Source organism: Leuciscus leuciscus (genome assembly GCF_965113295.1).
Source record: "Leuciscus leuciscus genome assembly, chromosome: 6".
Lineage (NCBI taxonomy): Eukaryota > Metazoa > Chordata > Actinopteri > Cypriniformes > Leuciscidae > Leuciscus > Leuciscus leuciscus.
The window spans coordinates 20,242,039-20,266,034 of record NC_138730.1 but is presented as its reverse complement, the minus strand read 5'-3'; the positions used below and the strand labels follow the sequence as shown (position 1 = coordinate 20,266,034).

The 23,996-nt window shown below is 38.0% G+C and overlaps 1 protein-coding gene and 1 long non-coding RNA gene across 2 annotated transcripts; one reads left to right on the top strand and one right to left on the bottom strand.

The window, feature by feature from the left end:
* abhd3 (abhydrolase domain containing 3, phospholipase) lies at positions 1-22,943 on the bottom strand. Its single transcript, XM_082172475.1, has 9 exons — positions 22,613-22,943; positions 21,103-21,266; positions 14,550-14,732; positions 8,389-8,434; positions 7,277-7,389; positions 4,338-4,511; positions 1,981-2,029; positions 1,698-1,863; positions 1-1,524 (listed from the first exon to the last, which is right to left on the bottom strand). Exons 1-9 carry the CDS (start codon positions 22,772-22,774, stop codon positions 1,343-1,345), a joined length of 1,239 nt encoding a protein of 412 aa, XP_082028601.1. The 5' UTR covers positions 22,775-22,943; the 3' UTR covers positions 1-1,342.
* Positions 15,240-16,490, top strand: LOC309500769. The gene is made up of 2 exons (XR_014206689.1): positions 15,240-16,319; positions 16,351-16,490. It is a non-coding gene; the product is annotated as an uncharacterized lncRNA (long non-coding RNA).
* Positions 22,944-23,996: the final 1,053 nt, after the last annotated feature.

Sequence of the window (23,996 nt, the reverse complement as noted above, 5' to 3'; positions counted from 1 at the left end):
TTCAACTGGCCTTACGCACATTTTATTGATACTATAAAGACAATAATAGCTAAATCTTCCTTTCTTAACACTTGGGAAGGACTGAACTGATAAGGCGCTGACTTATGGTAATCAATGAATTAAACCTTCATGTTTACATAAGAATGTAAATCTTATACTTAGCATTACAACTGCACATATGCCCTCCAACATTCATGGCTACAACCATTTCTACAGTAGTGCAGCTTCTCATCAAAAAACAACGGTCTCATAAAAAATTTCTGGGAATTTTGCATAAAGAACATGACCTTTTTTGGATTAATTTCAATATGGCATTTAAGCAAATTTATTCTCAGTGGCCTTCAGTCTTAAAACCAAAATGGCCAAAAATATTTCAAATATTTCTACCCCTAGAAGTACCCAGAGATTAGGCAATGCTAATCTTTCAATAAAAAATAAATAAACAAACGAATAAAGATTCTCAGTTTTTACAATTTTGATATTTTAAATATTATTATATATTTTTTTTTTTTGATCTAAAAATGACTTCTAAGCAAGCAATTCATGCTTATAAAATAAATACAATTGCATTGGCATTTCTATCATAATCTTACAAACTCCTAATGCTACCGTAATGTGACAAAGATCTTCTTTTTTTGTAAAAGCAAAAATGATATTACATTTAAATTGTAATGTGAATTTGCAAAGTAATATTCTAAGTATAAATCATTGTACTGTTTAAAGTTTTTTTTTTTTTTTTTTTTTTTTTTTTTACTGAATTACGGTAATGAGAATGGAATTTATTTTGCATGAAAATGTGTGTGTGTGTGTTAGTAAATGATCGTAGTAATCTTAGTAAATTAGGCTTCATTTTCTTTATGCAAACGTAATATATTCTCTTTTTTTTTTTTTTTACTTTTTTTAAATTTATTATTCTGATTTAGCGGTGACATTTGACCCGGACATTTCTGTGACATTGTCCCAGTAAGTTTCAATAGGCTATTAATCATGTTTTTTGGACACTCTCATCCTCATGTGAATTAACGTTGAGTAATATCACCTAATGAGTGATTCAGAGATTTAAAAATACATAATTAAGACTCATACACAGACATGCAAGTCACATATGAATGCAATTAAGAAACAAATAAGTGCACCAATGGATGGACGGATGAACGGATGGAACATGTGCAAGGTCTGTTCCATGAATGCAAATAAAAGAGATGGTCTTTAAAATACTACAATAACTAAATAAATAAATGAACTGACTGAAAAAAGTGAACCTGTGCCCTTCATTTTGGAAATGTACACTGTTTTTGTTTTTTTGCTAATGGCTGTAGACTGAGGTAATGGAAAGGGAGGGTCAGTGGAGATCATTTAGGCCGCTGCCGTTCTCAAACACGGCCTTGGTGAACTGCTGAAAAACTCGGTCCATGTAAGTGCTCTGCCGTGGCCACAGACCCTCGAGGAAGCCAATATGGCCGCCGTGACATGTGATGAGGAGGGCCACATTGGGGTTCTGCTTCACGGCATCTACTGGAATGGCTGAAGAAGAACACAGATGGGATAAAGTTATGACCTTTTCAACTGGCTGATTTGTTCACTTCAGCCTTAAACTTAAATGTCACAACCATGCAGACTTTCCTTAAAAATACACACACACACTTTACAACGGGCTAAAATCTCTCAAGCAACCCTAATAAATCTGGTGGACTCACCATGATTGGGGGAAAAGACGTCGTCAGCTGCGTTGAGGCACAGCATTGGCACCTGCACAGACTTGATGTTGTGAATAGGACTAGCGTCTCGATAGTAGTCTTCATTGGATGGATAACCGAACATGATGGACGTGAAACGTTCATCGAACTCTCGGATTGTTTTAGCCTGTGAAATGCATGATTGAAGTGAACCACAGATCGAGCAAGGAATAATACTATTAAATGAACAATATGTAACAAAAACGTGAAACAATATTGTGTAAGATCAGAATGAATGACTCGCCTTCATCACATGGTCTATATCATATTTTTTTTCAAGAACGGTTCTGTGACTGCAAAAAAAGAAGAGAGGAAAATGTCACAATTAGTTTTAGGATAATCTCCATATAACAAGAAGTATTCATAACTCTCATTTTATAATTAAAACTTCTACTTCTCTAAACATTTAGTCTGCTTAAATGCCTCACTTTTCTTACACCGGCTCAATGTTTCACTCAGATGTACGTCAGTTGTTGTTAATGTTGTACGTCATAACACACACACACACACACACAAAAAAACATCTGCTGCTACTTACATTTCAACAACTTAAAGATATTATTATGACCGCCGCTAGCATAGCTAGCGAAAGCGGTCATATAGGGATTGTCAAAGTTTTTTTTTTTTTTTGTCATCTACTGAATTTTTCGTCAACGATACCAGGGACACCGAAACACCGGGGAACATGACATTTGGTGGGCATGTAGCCCCACTAGACTTTTACGGAAAAATTTCGTTTGGTCCCCGGGGGCCACCCCCCCCCCCCCCCCCCCCCCCCCGCGCGCTGGGCCCCCCCCAACCCAAAAAATGCAGTTTTTCCTAAATAACTACCTGAACCGTGGCACCGAGGATGAAGAAATTTTTATGGTATGTTGGTCTTAAGGGCCCACATCAACCTAGCCCATAATCACTCATTTGTGATTTGCGCCCCTCCCATAAAAAATGAAAATGCAATATTATTCTGCTTTAATCGCCCCTATCTTCAGTGGAGATGTTCAGAACTGCACCATATTTCATGTGTATGATTAACTTGACATCCTCTGGGGGTATCCTCTGCTAAGTTTTGTAGAATTTCATCCATGGGGGGGTATAAAATAAATTAATTTATGTGCACATTTAGTGACTGTACACTCATCGGCCTGTAGATGGTGCTGTTGAGCGAAGGGTTGCTGGTTTAGGATGATACTGTCACACACACACATGCAGGAATACAAACAAACGCAAGCATGCACACACACTGACATCCACACGCACAGACACACACCCATACACACACATACAAATCCACATGCACAGACACACACACACAAACACACACGCGCACACACATGTACGCACGCATACATACACGCACAGACACACACACACAGACACACACATACACATACACATACACATACACATACACATACACATACACATACACACACACATACACAGACAGACATGCACATACTACTACTTTTTTTAGGTATATACATAAACACGCAATACAGCCAAATTGCTCCACGTCATTTATTTTTGTGGAAAGCCAGTGCAGGCCTGAGCGGCGGTCATATTTTGTACCGCCATGCGGTACATCTAGTTCAAATAAATCATAAAAAAACACTGTGAACTGCATACGAATTCTTAAAAATACCCCAAAATACCAAAACCGTGTCAAACCGTATATACTATGCAGCAAAAAATGGTATGCTATATTGTTGTCATCACATCGCAAGATTAATTCTGCAAGTGGAGTTCAGTTGTCATCTCTTACAAGTTATTTAGCATTTTAATTGAATTTATGTAGAAATGTGTGGCTGATTAAATTAATTCTGGTTGATCCGTAATACTGCAAATGGCAGGTCGAGTCGAGCGCATTGCATTGTGGGATAGTGTACCCAGCGCAGTGTGCTTTGTTGCAAATGTAGAGGGTAATTTGGTTATATGCATAGAGACAATTTGCATATTATGCACAGTATACTGAATACTACAGAAATAGTATGAGTAGTATGATATTCTGTTTCAGTCATAGAGCAGCTAATTGTCAATTACCAAAGGCCTTGGGCTTGTCCTTTTTCCTACTATGGATGTCAATGGCACCCATCAACTGTCTGGTTACCAATATTCTTCAAAATATCTTATTTTGTGTTCAACAGCAGAAAGAAACTCATACAGGTTTGGAAAAAAAGTGTTTCCCACCCTCTGATTGTATGAAGAGATAGGGTATGATGAACAAAACGCAACAATTCTACTTTTCTGCAGCTCATAGCAATTCAGTAGTATCAAACGCCATCACAGTACCATGGTAGCACCATGGCACTTTTTTTATTTTGCTGATAAGCTGATTAAGAGTTAATTAAAGTAGAATAAGCCTCATATGTGCAAAGTGTTCATTTCATTCCTAAGTCCTGTTCTGAAACTCTGTGTACTTCAGCAAAATACGTCACAAATATCAGTTTAATCTTATTTGGCACATTTGGTAGCATTCAAAAAGAGATCAGAACTTAAAAGGGGGGCAGTCGGGGACAACGTCGGGGACAAACACACACACACACACACACACACACTAGACTACGTTAAATTAAGCCGGGCTTATCCCCCTCTGACCCCACTGACCGGTCCACGGATGCCTGCAGGCAGCTGGTAAGGTAGGAGTTGAAGAGGAAGCGGTCCAGGGGCTTCTCCAGTGAAGCCGTGCACTCGAACACATCCCAGCCCGCCGAAAAAACCACCACACCCTTCAGACGCACATCAGAGCCTTTCCGACCCACGTAGTTCGCCAGCATCATCCTGTCGGGTGTCAAGATATGAGATTTCAGAGACACGATAACAGCACAGCAGCTAAAACATGCTCATGCAATCATGAGTCGTAACGTATCCAGGAACGCGCGCAGACACACACACACACACACAGACATGTTGTGTTTCATGTTGTATGGGGTCATTCCATTCACATCATGATTTTTATTCTGTACAAACTATATTCCATCCCCTAAACAGAAAACTTTCTGCATTTTTACATTATCAATAAACATAATTTAGTATGATTTATAAGCTGTTTTCCTCATGGGGTCCACATTGTTATTTTTTGCGCACAGCGTAGGGTTTACCAGCACCACCACTAAACACTCCCCCCCCCCCCACACACACACACACACACACACACACACACCCGCACCCACACGGTGAACGTGATTTCATCAAGTACAACATGTTCCTGGATCAACATATTTGTCGATCCTTAAACAACATTCCAATCGACCAATCAGATTTGAGAGGAACGTTTTCAGTTTATGTGTAGTTTTGGCTTACAACCAGAGTTATGTGCTTCTACATCAGTGTTATTCACATTTCCTTCTGATTTTATGGGTAAGATATGGGTAGGGTTAGGTTTAAAGGTAAGGATATGGTTATATGACTAAATATAAGGACAGGAATGTTGTTCCAGGATCAACAAAATATCTTACTTGGCAAAATTACTGTGACCCCCCAGACACACACACATATATATATACAGTATATATATATATACAGCTGCTACATTTTTGGGCATAAGCTGTGTGAAGCTGACCTTTTTCTTTCAGTAAGACGGAGAGGATTAGAGCAGTATACTGCTGACTCAACTTTTACTTAGAAGTCTAGGGTGAAATGAAGCTGTGGAGGAGTCTGGGAGCTGAAATTTCATCTGCATCACATGACGGGGGAAATAAATACATGAACAAATCATGAAGCGGGAACACTTTATAATATAAGTTAGGAATTTATATTATTATATAATGCTTATTATTGAAACAGCAATATTTCAGTTGTGTATGTTGTTGTTTTCCTTTTTGCATATTTGCATGACACTATTGAACAACATTAGTTCTGTCCGTATAAAAAAAATGTGTTTAATAGTTCAGGGATATAGAAATAATGCTCAAAATAAATAAAAGAAACAACAAACATTACATAAGAAAAATAGGGAAAATGTCATTTATTATGAGTGTACCTGTACCATGTTTTTTACAAAAATATTAAGCAGCACAGCTGTTTTTAACATTGATAATAATCAGAAATGTTTCTTGAGAACCAAATCTGCATGATAAGGGCCGTTTACACAACACCGTTTTCAGCTAAAAACAGAAAACTTTTTATGCGCTTTGATCGTTCATTTACAGGACAACTGCGTTTTCGGGGCCTAAAAATGCTAACTTTTGAAAACAGGTTTCAAAATGCTAGTTTCTGAAAACGATACCGTTATCGTCTCAGTGTAAACTACAAAAACACGAATGTGTGAAAACGGTGATTTTTTACAACGATGTGTCGTATTACGTGTTCAGCCTGTAGTGTTTCTTTACAAAGTGACATCGCCAACTACTGGCCTGCCAGCAGAATACAGCGTTTTTAGTCATTTTCACAGATCAGTGTGAACTGGGATCCTTTTGACAATGTTGCCGTCTGTAAAAGGAAAAACTTTTCCGTTTGTAGTACATTGTAGTTGTGTAAATGTATACTTAGTGTCACAGTGAGGCAGGCGACGAAGAGGACATGCGAATCTAAGGCGCCGTTTACACAACACCATATTCAGCTCAAAACGGAAAACTTTTGATGCATTTCGGCCGTTCATTTTAACAAATTTGTGAAAACAGTGACTTTATGCACATGTGTATTATGTGTTCAGTCTATAAAGCGCATAGTTTTTCTTTAGAAAGTGACATCGCCAACTACTGGCCTGGTGTGAATAATACAGCGTTTTTAGTCGTTTTCGGGGTCATTTTGACAATGTTGTCATCTGTGAGCAAAAATAGCAAAGGAAAACCATTTTTAGTACATAGTTGTCGTGTAACTTACCTTAATTGCAGCAGTTTTACTTTATTTAACAAAACGAAAACGAAAAATCGACAAACAAGATACAACAGGGGAGTATAAACGCAACCGTTTTGCATTCCAACACAAAGACAATACTTCACACTGAACTAAGGAAACTGAGGGCATTAAATACACAGAAGACTAAAACAAGACATGATAATCATAAGGTGATCATAATCAGTTATTATCTAAACAAACTAGCAAAGGGAACCTAGGGAACAAAGGAAACAGGAACTAAAGATTGGAAATAAGAGAATAAAAACTAAGAGTAACTGGAACAGAACGTGACAATTAGAATGATTTCTGAGGGATCATGTGACACAGAAGACTGGAGTAATGATGCTGAAAATTCAGCTTTGCCATCATAGGAATAAATTACATTTTAAAATGTATCAAAAATACATATATAACAATAATGTTTCAAAATATTACTGTTTTTACTGTATGTTTGATCAAATAATGTATGTCGTGGTCAGCATAAGAGAACCCAAGCTTGTAAACGGTACTGTATTTCACATAGGCAACTGCATAGTGCATGCTAACTTTCTATTTAATTACAGGCGCTATACAGTTAGTATCCGTGGAAAAATAGAGCTAGAGTGTCCTGGTGTGCGTGATCATAGTAGCTGTGATCAATTCCCATTATAAGGGCAGGATACACCCCAGAGAGAGAGTATGTGTGTGTGTCTGTGTGTTAAACTCACCCGCCCATAGAAACCCCAGCCGCCATGAGTGGAGCTTTGTCAATGGTCCGCTGGACATGCTCAATGACCATCTCCAGATCCTCTGTGTTGGCTGCACAATAAGTCCTAGGCGTCTAGAGTACAGTGGACAAACGTTATAAGACCCATAATAGAGAGCGTTTATCTTTAACCATAGACACACATAAACACCAAAGCTCATATAATCTATATTTATGCTTATTGAATCTTACAACCTCAATGCATTAATGTGGGTAATATAAACCATGAACATGATCTCAATATATTAAAATATATATACTCATAATTCATTTTTCCAATTTTAATAACATATTATTGTAATTGAAAAGCATCTGCTGAAATTTAAGAAAACAGTTTGATATTTTATTTAAACTAATTAAAAACAGAATATGCTACACTATAGCATAAAATACATGATATGTTTGGTTTATTTTATGCCAAATAACTCATTTTGTATTGAGTGCACTCAATGACAAATCAATTTTCATTAAGATAATATAAGGTATGGTGAAATTTTAAGTATTATTAAAGCATATTAATGAGATTTACTGATTGTGTATTGTGATGTGTTGATAGTCTCTGACAAATCATATTTTAATTGAATTCAAAAACACTTTTATTGCACCTTAAGTGCTACTCATGGAAAATATTACTTAAAATTGTGTATTTTTTTTAACCATTATTTTTTCTAAACAATAAAAAAACATATTTGTAGGTTGTCCTTCAATATTATTTCCACGGGAAAACGTCCATCTGCAAAGGTTTTTATGAACACATTCCCAACACGCTTCAAGGATTTTAAGCCTCATTTAATTGCAAACACACACGGAAAAACATTATCATCTGAATTTCAACGAGGTACATGAGTCAAAGGAAAGGAACTGATAAAACTGATTTTATCAGGGGTCTAGTTTACAGGATGTGATTGCACAACAAAATTATAACTTTAATTTAAATGACTCATGGTGAAATATTCATGGTGACAACAATGTGTGTAACCTGTGCCAAAGCTTAACATTACATAAGTTTTGGGATATATTGAACAAGGCAAGATGAAACAGAACATAGAGGAGATAAAAAAATATTATTCTTACCAATAACTTTTCACCCGATACACCTCTGTTATTGAACACCACACATCTGAAACACACAAGTAACGATTCATGAAAAGAGTCCCGTCATGTTTGACGGGAAACACAGGACAACGAAACAGAACAGAACATGTCTGTTACAGTCCTAAACTGAAATAAAAATAAAAGCTAAATAGAAACATTAGGGGGAAAAGGGAAAAAAACACATAACAAACTTAGTCAATTTTAAACCAATTAATTAAAAGGAAAATGTATAATATAAAAGTAAAAGGTAATTCAAAATACTGATAAATACAATAATACTATATTAATTATACTAAAGATCTTTGAGGCCATTTTGAGATTTTGTGCTATTTTGCTTTTGTTGTTATTTGGCTGTTGTTTCAAACTAATGGAAAGAAAACATCCAAAATACACTTTTAAGTGTTGCTTTTATTGCATTTTATTATTTGAGTATGTTGACTTCAATTACAATACATATCTTTAAAGGCCGGTGTCTGGCTGTTGACAGTATTCTCAGTTTTTTAAATGATAAAAAGATTAATAAAAAAAAAAAACTTTAACTCTAATGTGTCAACAAAATGAAACCAAAATTTCTAACCTGGCTTAATCCAGGATTCAGATTTCTGTTCTGGAAATGTATGCAAATTAGTGCATATTTACAGTTTTTCTCAATCAATCTGACACATTTCTCCAAATGAATGTAGTTCACTCTCAAAACAATCAACACATCAAACTAAACACACTCTTATGCTGGCAAAACAGTTCAGTATTTACTGCATAATGAAGAAGCATTGCATTTTATTAATGCATTTATCAAAAACAAATACTAACATTAAAACTACAAGTGTGTTCTCAGTTGATTTTATAAATTCAGCTGTAGATACACAAATACATGAATGAATGTTCTTTAATCGTGTTGCTTAAAGTTCTTTAATGACGAGTTCTGTTGTATAACAATGAGTTTTAGCAACTAAACTTCTCCACAGGCTTCTTCCATTGCTTGAAGAAGACTTACTTGGTTGTAAGGGTTGCGATTATATACTTTCAATCTCCAGGAGGAGAATATGCTGGAAGGAACACTATCCTGAAATGTGAGGATGTGATGCTCAAACCACCCTTGCACCAGTGCTGAATGGTTCGTTTTGACTACAACGCGATTTTTCCGGGCTTTATGAAGTCATAATGTTCCTCATTTAAATAATTCCCACCCACGGAATACGCAGAAAAGCGGACGAGGCCTGGATGAGCTGCTGCTATGTCAAAGAGACTGTCAAACTCATTTGTTTGACCTTCCTAAGGCTGATGAATGGGTAAAAATTTCTTTTAAACACAGTTCCTGAACATTAGAATCCCGATGTTTATCTGTGCGCTGGACATTTTACGAAGAACAGCTTCCAGAACCACGATGCAGGCTACACATAAAAGCTTCTCCTGAAATGGAGCAGTTTCCACTTGGTCGGGACAATCTGTTGTTTGTGGATGAAAACTTGTAAGTGTGTCTTATTATTTGTAGTTGTGTTTTCTATTAAGAGTTCTAATTATAAGTTTTATGTTGTTGCTATGCTCGCCTGCTAGCCAACATTAGCGTTGATATAGTGTGGTTTACTATAGCTTTTGTAAGCTCTCGCTTTTGTAAGGCTGTTCACCGCCCCCTTAGGAAAATTAACCATGTTTGTGTAATCGATTACTGTTTGTATAACCATAGTTCCCTTTCGAGTCGGTCTCTAGACAATGCGTGAAAGCTCACGCTTTGGGGAAATTGAATCGCGCTATTGAATTGTGCATTACAATAGCCAATGGCGCTTGAGCGCTCGCGCAGTGGGCTAGCTCAACCGCTATATAAGCAGCGCCCAGCGCCGTGAAATCTTCGCCATAGACCTGCAAGAAGAGCAGAATACTCGAGAAGCGATCCCCTCCTACAATGCGGCAAGGATATGTCAATTCGAGGATGCTGCATGTGCGACGGACCCATCGAGTTCCCGGACTCACACAGCCGCTGCGTGCTGTGTTTGGGTCGTGCGCATGCTGAGGCGGCGTTAGAAGGATAAGACTGCTGCTCAGATCCCAGGTCCCTGGTCTGAGGCCCCTACGGAGGACACGAGCACGCCTCCAGTTTCTCTGGAAGTATCTGCAGCCTCTGTTTGCCGCCTGGGTCTGATGCATATGGGGCCACTGCAGCTTTGGTTAAAGGGCTGTGTCCCATGAAGAGCGTGGAGGGCTGGTAACGCGCGCTTGTCTCGATGCGCTGACACCCTGGCTCGACAGGAGCTTGTATGCAGGGAATCAGTATGGGCAGAGTGGTTCAGACGAAAGGTAGTCAGCACTGACCGGCTGGGGAGCCCTCTGCGATGGCAGACCGGCATTTGGTTAATGGATGAGCTCCCAGTCGCGCTGGCACATAAACTGCTTGTTTGAAGGCGGTTCACCTAACTCTACAGGAGTTTTTGCCATTTGTAAGATACCATCATGTTCTCATTTGGACGGACAATACAGTGGTGGTGGCGTACATCAATCGCCTGGAAGGAGTGCCCTGCAAACGATGGCACGGATCAGCTGAGATCAACCTCTTCGTCTCAGAGGAGAATGTCCACTGCCCATTCTTCTTTTCTCAAACGAATGCGCACTTGATTAGGGCCCAGAGGACGGAAATATGCTTTTCCCTGGTCAAGATAATGTCGCTGGTGCTGCAGAAGATCAAGGAGGAGAGAGACAGTTTACTACTGGTAGCGCCGAAATGGACCAACTAGCCGTGGTTCCCGGAACTGGTGAGTCTGGTGACAACCCTTCCGTGGCCAATCCCACTGAGAAGGATCTTCTATCTCGGGCGAAACTCGAAATGGAACGTCTCGGGTAACTTGCCGTAACCTTTGTTCCCTTAGAGGAGGGAACGAGACACTGTGTAGATCACTGTGTTGAAACCTCAGAGTCGGTGACTGTATTTGTTTAGTCGAAAGATTTTGAGATTTCACGGCGCTGGGCGCTGCTTATATAGCAGTTGAGCCTGCCGACTGCGTGAGCGCTCAAGCGCCAATGCAATATTATGCAATATTGCAATGCAATTCAATCAGGCTTCAGGATTTCGGAGAAAATGAGTTTTACCCAAAGCATGAGCTATCAAGCAGTGTCTCGTTCCCTCCTTGCAGGGAACTAAGTTTATGTCAAGTAACCCAAGCCGTTTTCCGACAAATATCAGGATTAAATGGAGGATAACTTCATACCTATAATGTACAAGAAAAACATACCACTCTGAAACGTCCTGTGAAATCAGTGCTTACAAAGTCTGTGCATGAAATCCGTTCTGGATGCTCTTCTTGTTTGTTAACACTGTCAGGGTCTGAATCGAGTTTGAAATCGCCGCCGTCCTTTATATTTACTCTAGAGCAGAACTTGCAGTTATTGAGGGGCGGGATATTTCCCGAACATGCTAAGCGCTGCCAATCACAACACACTGGTCTGGCTAACCAATCACAGCACATTTCGTATTTCGGAAGGTGGGGCTTCATCGAAACCAGAACTAAACAATGCGTTCGGGACAGACTGGGAGAAAGGAGCTGTAATAATGTAAAATATGTGAAAAATAATGTGTATTTTAAACAATCAAGCATGACAGCATATTCTAGTACACCCCAAAAAACTAAATCAAGACTTCATAAAAGGGCATAATAGGACCCCTTTAAACAGGGTTTTGTTTGTTGTGTTTGGTGCACAAATTAATGTGATTTTTGTAAAACCAATAAAAAGAGCTGCAATTGTTTTTTCCTTAAAGTTTTGGTTGGCTGTATGAACTACTGTGAAACTGTTTTGAGTAAATTATGATTTTTAATTTCCATGAAATGAAGGAAAATGGACAACCTGTTTAGGATAATTACAAAGTGTTCAGATCACTGTATGTGTTAACCGTTTTGAGAACAGTGACCTGAGTTTGGAGAAATGTGTCAAATCGATTGAGAAAAACTGTAATTAGATAATGCCTAAATTGCATATTTAAATATAACATTTCAGAAAAAAATGTATACAAAAATAGTTGCAATTCTTGTAATCAATCAACTGAGGAAGTATGGTGATATCTATTAATTAAACCCAACATCCATCAGTCAGCGCACAAATAACTTCTTGAAATTTTAAGAGGTTAAAATGGAAAGCTTAGATGTTCTGCTGCAAAACTAGTTTCCATCTATTATCATACGTCACTGCTAATGTCTTAGTGTACCTTTAGCGGATGGTGGGCCTTTTTTCGCTGCGGCATAAAACGTTGATTAAGCTAAGCTGCAAAAATGGACAAAGCTGCAGTTCATTAAGCAGAGAACACAGTCCAAAGAAAGATGCTGAGTGAGCTGCTGTAGCCCCCACGACCTCACGCCTCTCCAGACAGATGCCCAAAAGAGAGAAAGTGCCCGCCTCTGCATCCCTGAATGGTTTAATGCAGAGCTCAGCTCTTTGTTAACACACTCGCTCTCTGTCTACATAGAGTGGCAACTTCAGAAGTAGAAGTAATATGTTACAGGGGTATTGCAAAGCATGCATAATGCATTGATCTACATCGCAGCTACACGTGTTCTAGCACAGCTGTGCCGTAAAGCTTACAAAAGCATCGAATTGAATCTTACTGCACAAAATGTGCACAGCAAATGGAAATTATGTTGCTTTTGAAGTGCACTACAGGTGCAGTAAGAATTCAAGTTCAATCTGAAGGAGAATGCAATTGTGTGTTAACAAAAATGGCAAATTCTGATGGGATTACTCAGGTAAGCTGCTGTAAAATAACATCAGTTAAATTCTATATTAATGTGCTTTTGACATACACAAAAATGTATGAAAAAGGATGCAAAAACACCGTAAGGGTCAGTTCAGGCAAAACACATTTTTGCTGTTAAAAATGCGAGACTCAGGTCAGTGGAATGAAGAAAAAAAATGCAAAGTCTGTTTTTTAAAGTTGATCTTCTTTTAACTTGAGCGCCGTATTTTTAGAATGCGGCATCATGTGCGAGAGACGCAACAAAAGACGTGAGTGCAACTGCTAAAGAAGAATGTCTAGCATGTGTTTACATTGAATAACAATGGAAAAGAAGCGCAGTGGAATGGAAAAATGTGTTCTCTGTCAACGGCCCCTTATCATAAACTTGTTCAACTGATTATGCTTAATATGCCGACAATGCTTGTGGTCATGTAAACGCATTATACCGCTTTCCTTTAATGGTCATAAACAGCTTAAAGGTGCTTTATGTAGCTTTTTCACTCTACTTAAGCATAAAAATACCATCATATGTTTGCAGATATTTAGGAAACATGCTGAGTTCACATATGTGTTTCTCTGAAAAACACTTCTAGAGCCAGTTATTTTCATTTGAAATGTGCTTTCCGTGTTGGAATGTCTGTTTTTGTTTTGGTCTGTGTGATCTCGCCCACTGCCAGTTCACCCAATAGTATTTCGACTATGCCAGTTGGCAGGAAACACAGCGTATTGCAGCCAGCAAACAAACTGGGTCAGAGATTGCAGATTCTACCCAACCTAAAAAGCCTCGGTATCCATTTAAAAATCTTTATGGACGAGAGCATATTAAAATGCGGATAAATCAACTGATCAACTCGTTCCTGTTGCGTGTCCTAAAACTGGCAACCACCAGCGTCGAGTCAGAGGAGGAGGGGGCGGGGGAAACAACAATCTCCGATATTTTGAATTTGGACTGAAGTACCTATTTCGACCACTAGCTGTCATTCTTACAGACAGCACCTTTAAGCATAAACTGATCGACACTGCTAGATGTTTGTGTCAGGGTCTCTTTCGATTAGAATTACAACATAATTTTCGGCAACAAAATAGCGGCCCTCCAGTGTGTTCATGTTTTTATTCGCGGATGTCCGACCTTGAGGGACTGAACAGAAGAAATGAATCGGAGAACACTTTCATGTCAAAGAAGGTGGTGCCTCAGAGCCACACCTACCTATTACATAATCACCACGGACCAATGGTAGTTCGAAGGTGTTTACCAGGATGGATTCTGATTGGCTGTCATTGCTTTCATTGTTCATCAGATGGAAAACATTGCTCTGAAAGTGATTGCCGTTATCGTTATAGTTATAGTTGTGGAGTGGACCCGTTATAGTAATCGTCCTTGGAGTGAACAGGCCTTAAATGAAAGGCTGTGAACTAGGCTGCTCACCTGTATCCCATATCCCGGCTCTGCTGTACCATATGTAGAATGTAGGATTCGCGGCTTGTGCCCGTCAGTCCCGGGAGCAGCAGCACAGTGGGTCGCGTGGACTGGTCCGGGTGGGACGTGCTGTCATCATTGTCAAACCAATCCAGAGAGATCTGGCCTCCATCTGCTGCTCTAATGAGCTCACTGCCGGACATAGAACAGAAAGAAGGAGCTTAATTTTGCCAGAAGAACATTCAGTGAAACTGTGGAGTTGTGTGTTAATACTAGCTTAAGTCCTGATAAATAGTACAAAGAAAGAAACTGTGACACAACTAACAAATGTACCATAATAAAGTACCACGGTTGTACAGTGGTAGTCTGGCAATCCATATTGCACCACAGCAGCCCCTTAAGCCACTCTTAAAAATGTGCAGTATGAATGAAACTGGATTGGATACAAAATCATGTGCTATTGTTCTTGTCAAATGCCTTTAAAACAGTTTGTGCTTTCATAATGCAAACAAATTTTAATTGCTGAAACATGTAAAATGTATCTGGGTTTTGAACCTCTATATTTAGAGTGACGGAGATCCTGATCCCGAGATTCTAAAAAGAAACGATCAAACTAATCTGTTCACTGCTGTTTGAGTGCATAATATATTTGGTTTTTGTATAGTAAAGTATATCAGAACAAAACTGCTGTAAATCATCACCAATATATTAGGCAGTGTGGTACAATTTGAGCAATGTGAATTTCTGAAGCGGTTGTACATAAAACATAAAATATAATATTTTACACAATTATGAATATGTACTACATAATTGTTAAGATATTTGGAATTGAATTGGTGACCGGAGTTTGATATGGTCACTGTATTTATCAGGTCTAAAGCCAAAGTCAGTCTTCAGTCTGGCACTGGCCACATCCCACCTGTGCTATGAGCTGACATCACTTTCCATGCTGGACGCTAGTTTGCCTCCTTGCCTGTAGAGGTTACATTAGCGCTTGGCTAATATTCAATGGCTCATGTTGTTATCAGCATGAGCATCAGTTATTGAAAAACCCACATTGGTCAATTCCTAATATATATTTTCCATATATAATGGGTCTATTGCTGGAACCTTTATGATACATTGCTTACGTGTAACAGCATTTGTAAGTGGCTTTGGATAAAGTAATTTTTTGTAATGAAACATTTGTAATGTCACAAAATATTTCTATTTCAAACAAAGTGCATTTGAACACAAAAAATATTAAGCAGTACAACTTAATAATAAATGTTTCTTGAGCAGCAAATCAGAATATTAGAATGATTTCTGAAGGATCATGTGACACTGAAGACTGGAGTAATGATGCTGTAAATGTCTAGGTCCTGTCACATTGATTGGTCTTGTTCTTAGTTTGGTGACAGGATCCTGACACTCATGTGTTTGTCTCGTGTTTGTGTGAGCGTACGGCTTTGGGGTTGTTCTCTGGGCCGTGCGCTCTTATGTCTGTGCCTTGCATGTTCGGGGCATGGTGTATGGATCCTGACACTTAGGCTTGGTTCAGTTTCGGTGTCAGGGTCCTGACATCCATTCTCCGTGCACTTCTGTTTGTCTTGTGTCCTGTTTGGGCACATGGTGGATGGGCATGTTTGTCCATAGTCTATAGTCCTGTGGGTTTGTGTGAGCACATGGCTTTTGTCGTGTTTGTTTGCCATGTGTGTCAGTCTTGCCTTGTGTGTGTGTGTGTGTGTGTGTGTGTGAGAGAGAGAGAGAGAGAGAGAGAGAGCACATGGCTTCTGTCATGTTTATTTTTGCCATGTGCATTTTGCACAAGGCTTTTTGTTTGTTTCTGTGTGTCATGTGCTCCTCTGTCAGACTTTAGTCTTGGCCCCGCCCTCTTGTTACTTGATTATTGGTTCATTTGCCCCACCTGCACTCCCTCGTTACAACAATTTTTCAATTAAAAACGTTAAACTTTGTATGCGTTTTGGCCGTTCATTTACACGACAATGGCGTTTTGGGTGCATGAAAAGTCAAGCAGAACCATTCAACAAAAAACGTAAATCTCTGTAAACCATGAAGTCATGCACCCCTTCAGTCTATAGTGTTTCATCGCCATCTAATTGCCTGGCAGCAGAATATCGAGTTTTTAGTCGTTTTCGCGGATCCGTGTGAATGGGGATCGTATTGACAATGGTGTCGTCTGTACGCGGAAAACTGAAAGGAAAAACTTCTCAGTTTTAAGCATATCGTTGTCGTGTAAACGTACCCTTATTCTCCTTTTGTCCTGTGTCAGATGTCATGTATGTTCCTCGTGTGGAAGCCTTGCTCCAGTCCTGCTGCCCGCTGCCCATTGGGGAGGTTTAATTTGTGTTTTATTTATTTTTGGATTAAATAAAGCCCTTCAAAGCTCTCTCCGCCTTAGTCCTCACAATTCTTGACCCGCACCTGACAGAAAATTCAGCTTTTAAAATATATTAAAATAGAAAACATTTTTAAATGTTAATAATATTTAACAATATTAACGTTTTACTGTATTTTCGATTAAATAAATGCAGCCTTGGTGAGCATAAGAGATTATTTAAAAAAAACATTTTTTTTAAATCTTACCGGCCCCAAACTTTTGAACGGTAGTCTATATTACATTTTAATATAATGACAGCATGAGATGTACACAAATGCACTGATTTTAAATAAATACTTATTTGACAAAATATTTACTCGAAATTATTTAAAAAATAAGTGTGCTCTATGAAGGTCAGCCTTCATAAACAGTAGGTATATATTGTTAAATGCATGAATTAAATTGTTAAATTGTTCATGAATAATGTATTTACAGTGCATGGACTCTTATAGTGCCTTATATGTTGTTTTATATTGCCTCATTATGACTCTGCCTGAAGAGCCAGATTCCTCAGAGACACTGCGGAGTGCGGAGAGAATCTATGTCAAAGGGCTCTCGTTTTGTCTTACAGCAGAGATGAGCCAGCTCTACGCTCAAACCAGCTTTCTCGGAGACGAGAAAAACACGTAAAGCTGGTATGTAATTTCAGAGTGATCATTAAAAATGCACTCAGTCTGTCCACAGTCAGTGCCTTCAAGAACGGCCCACACTCGAATGTGGGAAAGTTGTTTATAGACATGTAAATCCCACCTTTCAAAATGTCAGACAGTGAGAGACCAATCTGGCAAAGCGCTTCCCAATGACAACCTATTGACTTTCACTAATACGTCTGGAGAAGAATAAATATAGTGCTTACATCTTTCATATCGTACTTTCTAAATATCTTACTTTCGAATTAAATTGAATCCAACATTGAACTAAATTGAGCTGAATTAGGCACTAGGGCTGCACGATTTTGTGGAAAATAAAATTGCTATAAATATTTTTCTGATATAAATTGTAAAATTTGGCCAAAAATGTTGTGATTATATACATATTGTTATTTTATAATTATGCTTATTATTAAATAAAAGAATTAAACAAAATAGGAATTATTACTATCGTAATAAATATAAATGAAGAAAAATAGCAATCTGTAAAATTGCAATACTAATATTTGTCTTCATTTATGTATTAATTATAAGCTGCAAGCGTGTAAATGAACACAGTGCCACGCTTCACTCTGAAAAACATATAAACCATATAATTTTTTTGATTAATTGTTCAGCCCTAAATGAGACTTGTCGTATGTAGAGCTGCTTTCCAGCTGAAATTGAGTTTGTTTCATAACTGAAGAATTTTGCAACATTAAAGCTGTTATTTTTTATCTATTTTTATTACTGTGCAGCTGCTTTGAAACAATCTGTATTTTATAAAGTACTTTATAAATAAATGTGACTTGACTTTCGAAAGTACTTCAAAATAAGTGTGAGTTTTAGCGTTTAACAAAGCCTTGCCTCATAGACTTCTATTGTAAATGCTGTACTGTAAACATAACTACTTTGCTTTAGTCAAAACTACTGTCTGGACAACTTGTATAAAAAAGGACATAATATGATTTTTTACATTCACAACTTTCTTTAGTGTGTAATGTTGCTGTTTAAGCATGAAAAAGGTCTGCAAAGTTACAGTCACTCCAAAAGGAGTTATTCTCTATATCAATGCGCACTGAAATGCCTTGATTGTAGACATTCAGGAATGTACACAGTATTCCTCATTAAATAATTCCCGCCCAATGCATATGCAAAAAGAAGAGGTGAGGCCTGTTTGAGTTGCGTTAGTAATGTGTTGTTGTCACCATGTCCTAGAAATGCAGTTTTTTCCACTCCGAATCAATCGAATTGATATAGCAAATCTGACGCCATTGTTAGTGTTTCCACCTGAGAAGCTGAAACTCACGGTCATGGTAAGGGGCGTGTCATCTCCGCAAACACGCTCGAAGTGGTTGACCAATCACAACACACTGATCCAGCCGACCAATCAGAGCACATTACGCTTTTCGGAAGGAGGGGCTTCATTGAGACAGGAACTAAACAGAGCGTTACTGACAGAGTGGAAAGAGAGGTGCTGAAACAATGTAAAATAAGTGAACAATAATGTGTTTTTTGAACATTCAAGCATGAAAAACTATCCTAGTAGACCCTAAAAACTAAATCAAGACTTTGTAAAAGGGCATAATATGGCCCAGTTATAAACCCAGTTTCCTTTATGTAGACAATAAATCTGAATAGAATCCTCAAATATCGCTGGTATCTGACGGTGCTATATCCCATTTAGATCTATATTCCCAGGACATTCTGTTTCCAAAACAGAAGCTCCAATTTCACACCTGACTACATGGCACTGAAGCATGGCAGTGGTGTCAGCGGGCTTCAGCAGATGACATCACACACAAGAGCATTCAGTGTGTCCCAGCACGCATCACACCCTCCTTGCTAATGGGAATGCGCAGCTGCTGGGACGGTCAAACTCAGATGCCCTTGACTTAAAACACCCTGTCCTCGATCATTCCATAAAACAGCAGGATCCGTAAGCAGATTTGCTCGCTCTAACACATGTGCGTCTCTCACGCCAGCCTCATATTGAGACGGAAGAAACGGATTAGCTATTGATTTCAATCCAGTTAAAAGCATTTCAGGTGACTCGAACAGAACACTGGATGCTATTGTTTGTGCGAGCATGCATCTTCTCTGAGCGCTGAGCAGAAATGCACTGCGGCTGATTTATCCTCTTAATTGGTTCAATGAGCGATACACTGCAGCACTGAATCGGTTTTAACCGAATCAATAACTGATAGATTCTACCATACAATAACCATGCCGCCATCAAAACACTGTTTCACCAACAGACTTCACCAACAAGCTGAGTTTAAGCGTGGAGTAGTTTTTGTTGAAATCAATGCTCAACAAATCTCAGATGCTTCAATCAAAAAATGTATCTGTAAATCTAAAATGGAGAATTTCATAAGAAATATTTGGATTATATTTCACTCCAAAAATCAAAATATAAAAGTAAGAAATGGTTATACACTTTATTATAAGTTAAAGTACTGATTAATATCAATTAACAGCATGTACTTATTATAAGGTTAGGAATAGGGTTTGGTTAAAGGTTAGTTGCATGTAATTATGCATCATTTACTGTTAATATGTAATGTGTAATAAGAGAGTTAGATTTTGTTTTACATTACAGTTATTAGAAAGACATTTAATGTGAGTAATGAGAAAGTTATGTAGTTATATAGTTATTATATAGTTATGATAGTTATGTCATTCAAATAATGTCCACAAGTAAAAAAAATCTTAAAAGTGTGTACCTTGTAATTTTTTATGTTGTGTTGGTAGACATGGCAGGCATCTTGGACATTATTCGTAGTCAGACATGATACTTTTATTTCACAACTGATAGATGCATATAATAGGATGGTCACAGGGATAAAGCTAATAGTAATCAGTTGTCATGTGATTTTTTTTATTTTTTTTTATTAGGCTCCTGGTATGGCTGGAGTCTCATGTAAGTTTGCATTATATTAAAATATGTTTAAGTACTATTAATTTACTTACTAAATGCACTGTAATGGTCATAAAAATTGTTTTCTTTACATCAAATAGAATTTCTTTTATCTTTTGATAATGGGGTGATATATGACCCTCTACGGTCATTTTATTTCAATAAAGTGCAACAAAAGCATGCTTATTACATGCAATCATCAGAACAGGAATGTTGATATAAGCTTCTACACTCTCTTTGTCTCTTTTTATATTGCTGCGTCCTCTGAACATAAGAGCTACTCTCTGACTGCATCAGACAATCAAGGAAATGAATGCAGAAAGAAGCTCTCTGATCATCTACCAAGGGCACTTGTATATGTAAAAGAAGGCAAAACATATCTTCAAGTGGAGTAACAGTGGCAACTTCAGCATAAATGTGAAATCTGCACTGATTTTGAATCACCAAAGTTCAGTGCAAATCTTCATTTCCTGTCTAACCCAGGACCTGGCACTGAAACACTGATATCAAGTCCACCCATTACCAATAATTGTCCATTTCTTAGAACACGTCTATTGGCTTTGTAGAGTTAAACAGTCCTCCTGCCACATTCACAGCATGAAATACATGTGACTGTGAGGGAAATGTGCTCACTTTCTGTAGCTGACCCATGGCTTCGCCGTCACGAAGGGTCTGAGCAGCGTTTGGACTCGACTCTCCCAGCACCAGAACGTGGGGTAGTACGTCTCCGAGACCACGGGGCATTGGTCTCTCAGGAACTGGTGGAACTTTTTCCCTCCAGCTATCAGTATGGGTTTCTGCAAAACAAAGAGCAAAGGGATTGATTTTTTTATTATCTCAGAATTAAAAATAGTATACACTTAAAATATATAACTAATAATTACTTTTTTTAAAATCAACTTGATGATGCCTTTGGAGAATTTAAACTACTTTTTAGTATAACAATTATGGTTATAATCATATTATACAATACATATTTATATTACAATTTTATATTATAAGATAAATATAACAATATAATAATAGTAATTTTTTATTAAGTATTATAAATGTTGTGTATTGTTTTATTATAAAATAAATATAATAAAGTTGTGACATATACAAATAATACAAAAAATCTTAGATCAAACTCCATGACACTTTAGCACCTTAAAGGGATAGTTCCCCCAAAAGTGAAAATTCTGCCATCATTTACTCACACTCAAGTTGTTCCAAACCGGTATGAAATTATTTAATAATTATTTATAATCAAGCCATTGACTTCCATAGTATTTTTTCTTCCCTACTATGGATGTCAGTGGGACCCATTAACTGTTTGGTTACCAATGTTCTTCAAAATATCTTGTTTTGTGTTCAGCAGAACAATGGAAATTCATTCAGGTGTGGAACAACATGAGGGTGAGTAAATGATGACAGAATGTTCACTTCTAGGTGAACTATCCCAAGCGACTTATATTTTATAACATATATATTTCTATTTACAAAATAATTTGACGTTATATATTTTTGTATGTGTACAATTCAGATACATTTGATTTTAAAAATCTGTTTATTTACGAAGGGCTTTGATTAGAGAACTGAACTCGCTGAACAATTGACATTTTAGTCCTTCTAAACATTAGATCGTCCATCATTATTTAATATGTAATAATAGTTTATCAGTGTTTTTGACAATTACAACACTAGTGGATTGGATTATTGTAACATAATATGCAACATGACTGCCTCAAAACTTATTTCCCTATTGGCTATTGCAAAAATGGGGAAGGATGTTCTTATGGCAATTTTCATCCCTGTACATATGTTTCGAAATGCGAGAGAGTGAACATGAGTTCTCCTGACAGATTAAAGCTTTAATACATATTTCGAGGCGCATTATGACATGAATATACGCTATGCACACGTATAGGATTTCATGCGGATTGAGTGCAGAGAATTCTGACAGTGACAGGACTATGATGTAACAGCCCATTGCATTATGACATCATTAGCCGGCAGTTCTCGTGCACTGACTGACCCTGTCAACAGCTGCAAATATACACCGCTGCAAATATGACCCAATCACGTGCACGAGCATCCGGATCACGCCATTCATTTGTAAATGAATGTAAACGGTTCCGACTCCGATGTACAGTCACCTTACCTTGGCCACAGAGATCAGGTAGTAGCAGGCATAAGCGGCGCTGAATCCGAGCACTAATGATAGTCCAACCCCAGAGCCGAATAGCTCGACTTTAACTTGGTTTTTAAGGTAAAGTGAAAGGTCACTCGAAAATAAATTAAAATTAAGCTCCGGTGAGATCATTGCCCTGTAAACCCCACGGTTCCGGCTAACGTTATTGAAACGCTTGGGCTGCTGCTGGATGAGGATGCGCGTCCAAACACAAAGGTGAACGGAGACAGGACTTCAGATTGGGAGATGGGTGGCGCTCCGTGAAGCGAGTCAGTGCTGCTACCCAGAGAAATGCAGCCGGTACATGATGGGAAACTGAAGGAAGTCAACGGGGGCGGAGCTTATGACTCGCCATTTCTTGTTCTTGTTATGATTGGACAGCGTCAATGTCCATTTAAAGTCACACAGTGGATGTACAGTGCTTTGAAAACGACATGCATCTATATAACTATGTTTTTTTTGTTTTTTTTTTGCCAATCATCATACAACATTATAAAAAACAAACGAAATACGGCATGGAGAATAAAAATACAGAACGGCAGGGGTGAAAACAAAGTTCAGAATAAAGTATTAAACTCATGTATGTAATGTATCCAATATTATTATTAGTTCCCCCCCCCCCCCAGAATTATGCATGTAATAATAGGCTACAATAGATACAAATGTTTCACATACAATGTTCTAAATTATTCCAAAGCATGTATCCAATATTTAATGTCTGGACAAGCAGGGATGCGAGCTGCAGTGTAACATGATACGTGTTACTTTACGCAACGTAGGAGAAAACTAACCAATCAGAATTGTTTGGGGTTGCATGATTGGACATTTTCTATGCTCATTGTGCTGGCACTGCTTGCTTGAACGAATTTCTATTATGCATGAGAGTTTGAACCGTGAAGTTCTGAAATGTACACAATACATTTCATCAAAAAAGCTAAAATGCCTCGCTTTTTGAATGCGGCTCAGCGGTGAATGTACGAATCCTACTATGCTGCGGTCTTGCTCATGAATATTAATTATGGTTCGTGAGTGGACGCTTAAGGAAGGTTACTAAGCAACGTTTACAGTCTATGGTCTAACCTAATTAATATTCAAGAGTGTCGATCGTCCCTTGTGTGTCTTCTAGTTGTTGACCTTAAACCAATACAGGACTATTAAGACTTTTAAGTTTCTGCTATCTATATAAGAAGACTTCACATCTGGTTTAGAGCATTGGAAAGCAGTAATATAAAATGAGATTGTTTGTTACTTTATTAATTATAGTGAAAAATAAATAAGGCAGATTTCAAAGAGTTAGTGTGCTCGGAAACGATGACCTTGCGAAACCCCGTTTTTAAGAAATCGACAGAAAAAC

Excerpts from the sequence above, each read along its gene's own strand:
- abhd3 (XM_082172475.1), bottom strand. The coding sequence starts at position 22,774 with ATGATCTCACCGGAGCTTAATTTTAATTTATTTTCGAGTGACCTTTCA. Across the intron at positions 7,390-8,388 it reads TATCGGGTGAAAAGTTATTG|ACGCCTAGGACTTATTGTGC; the intron begins GTAAGAATAATA and ends ACTGTACTCTAG. Across the intron at positions 4,512-7,276 it reads GCTGGGGTTTCTATGGGCGG|GATGATGCTGGCGAACTACG; the intron begins GTGAGTTTAACA and ends GACACCCGACAG.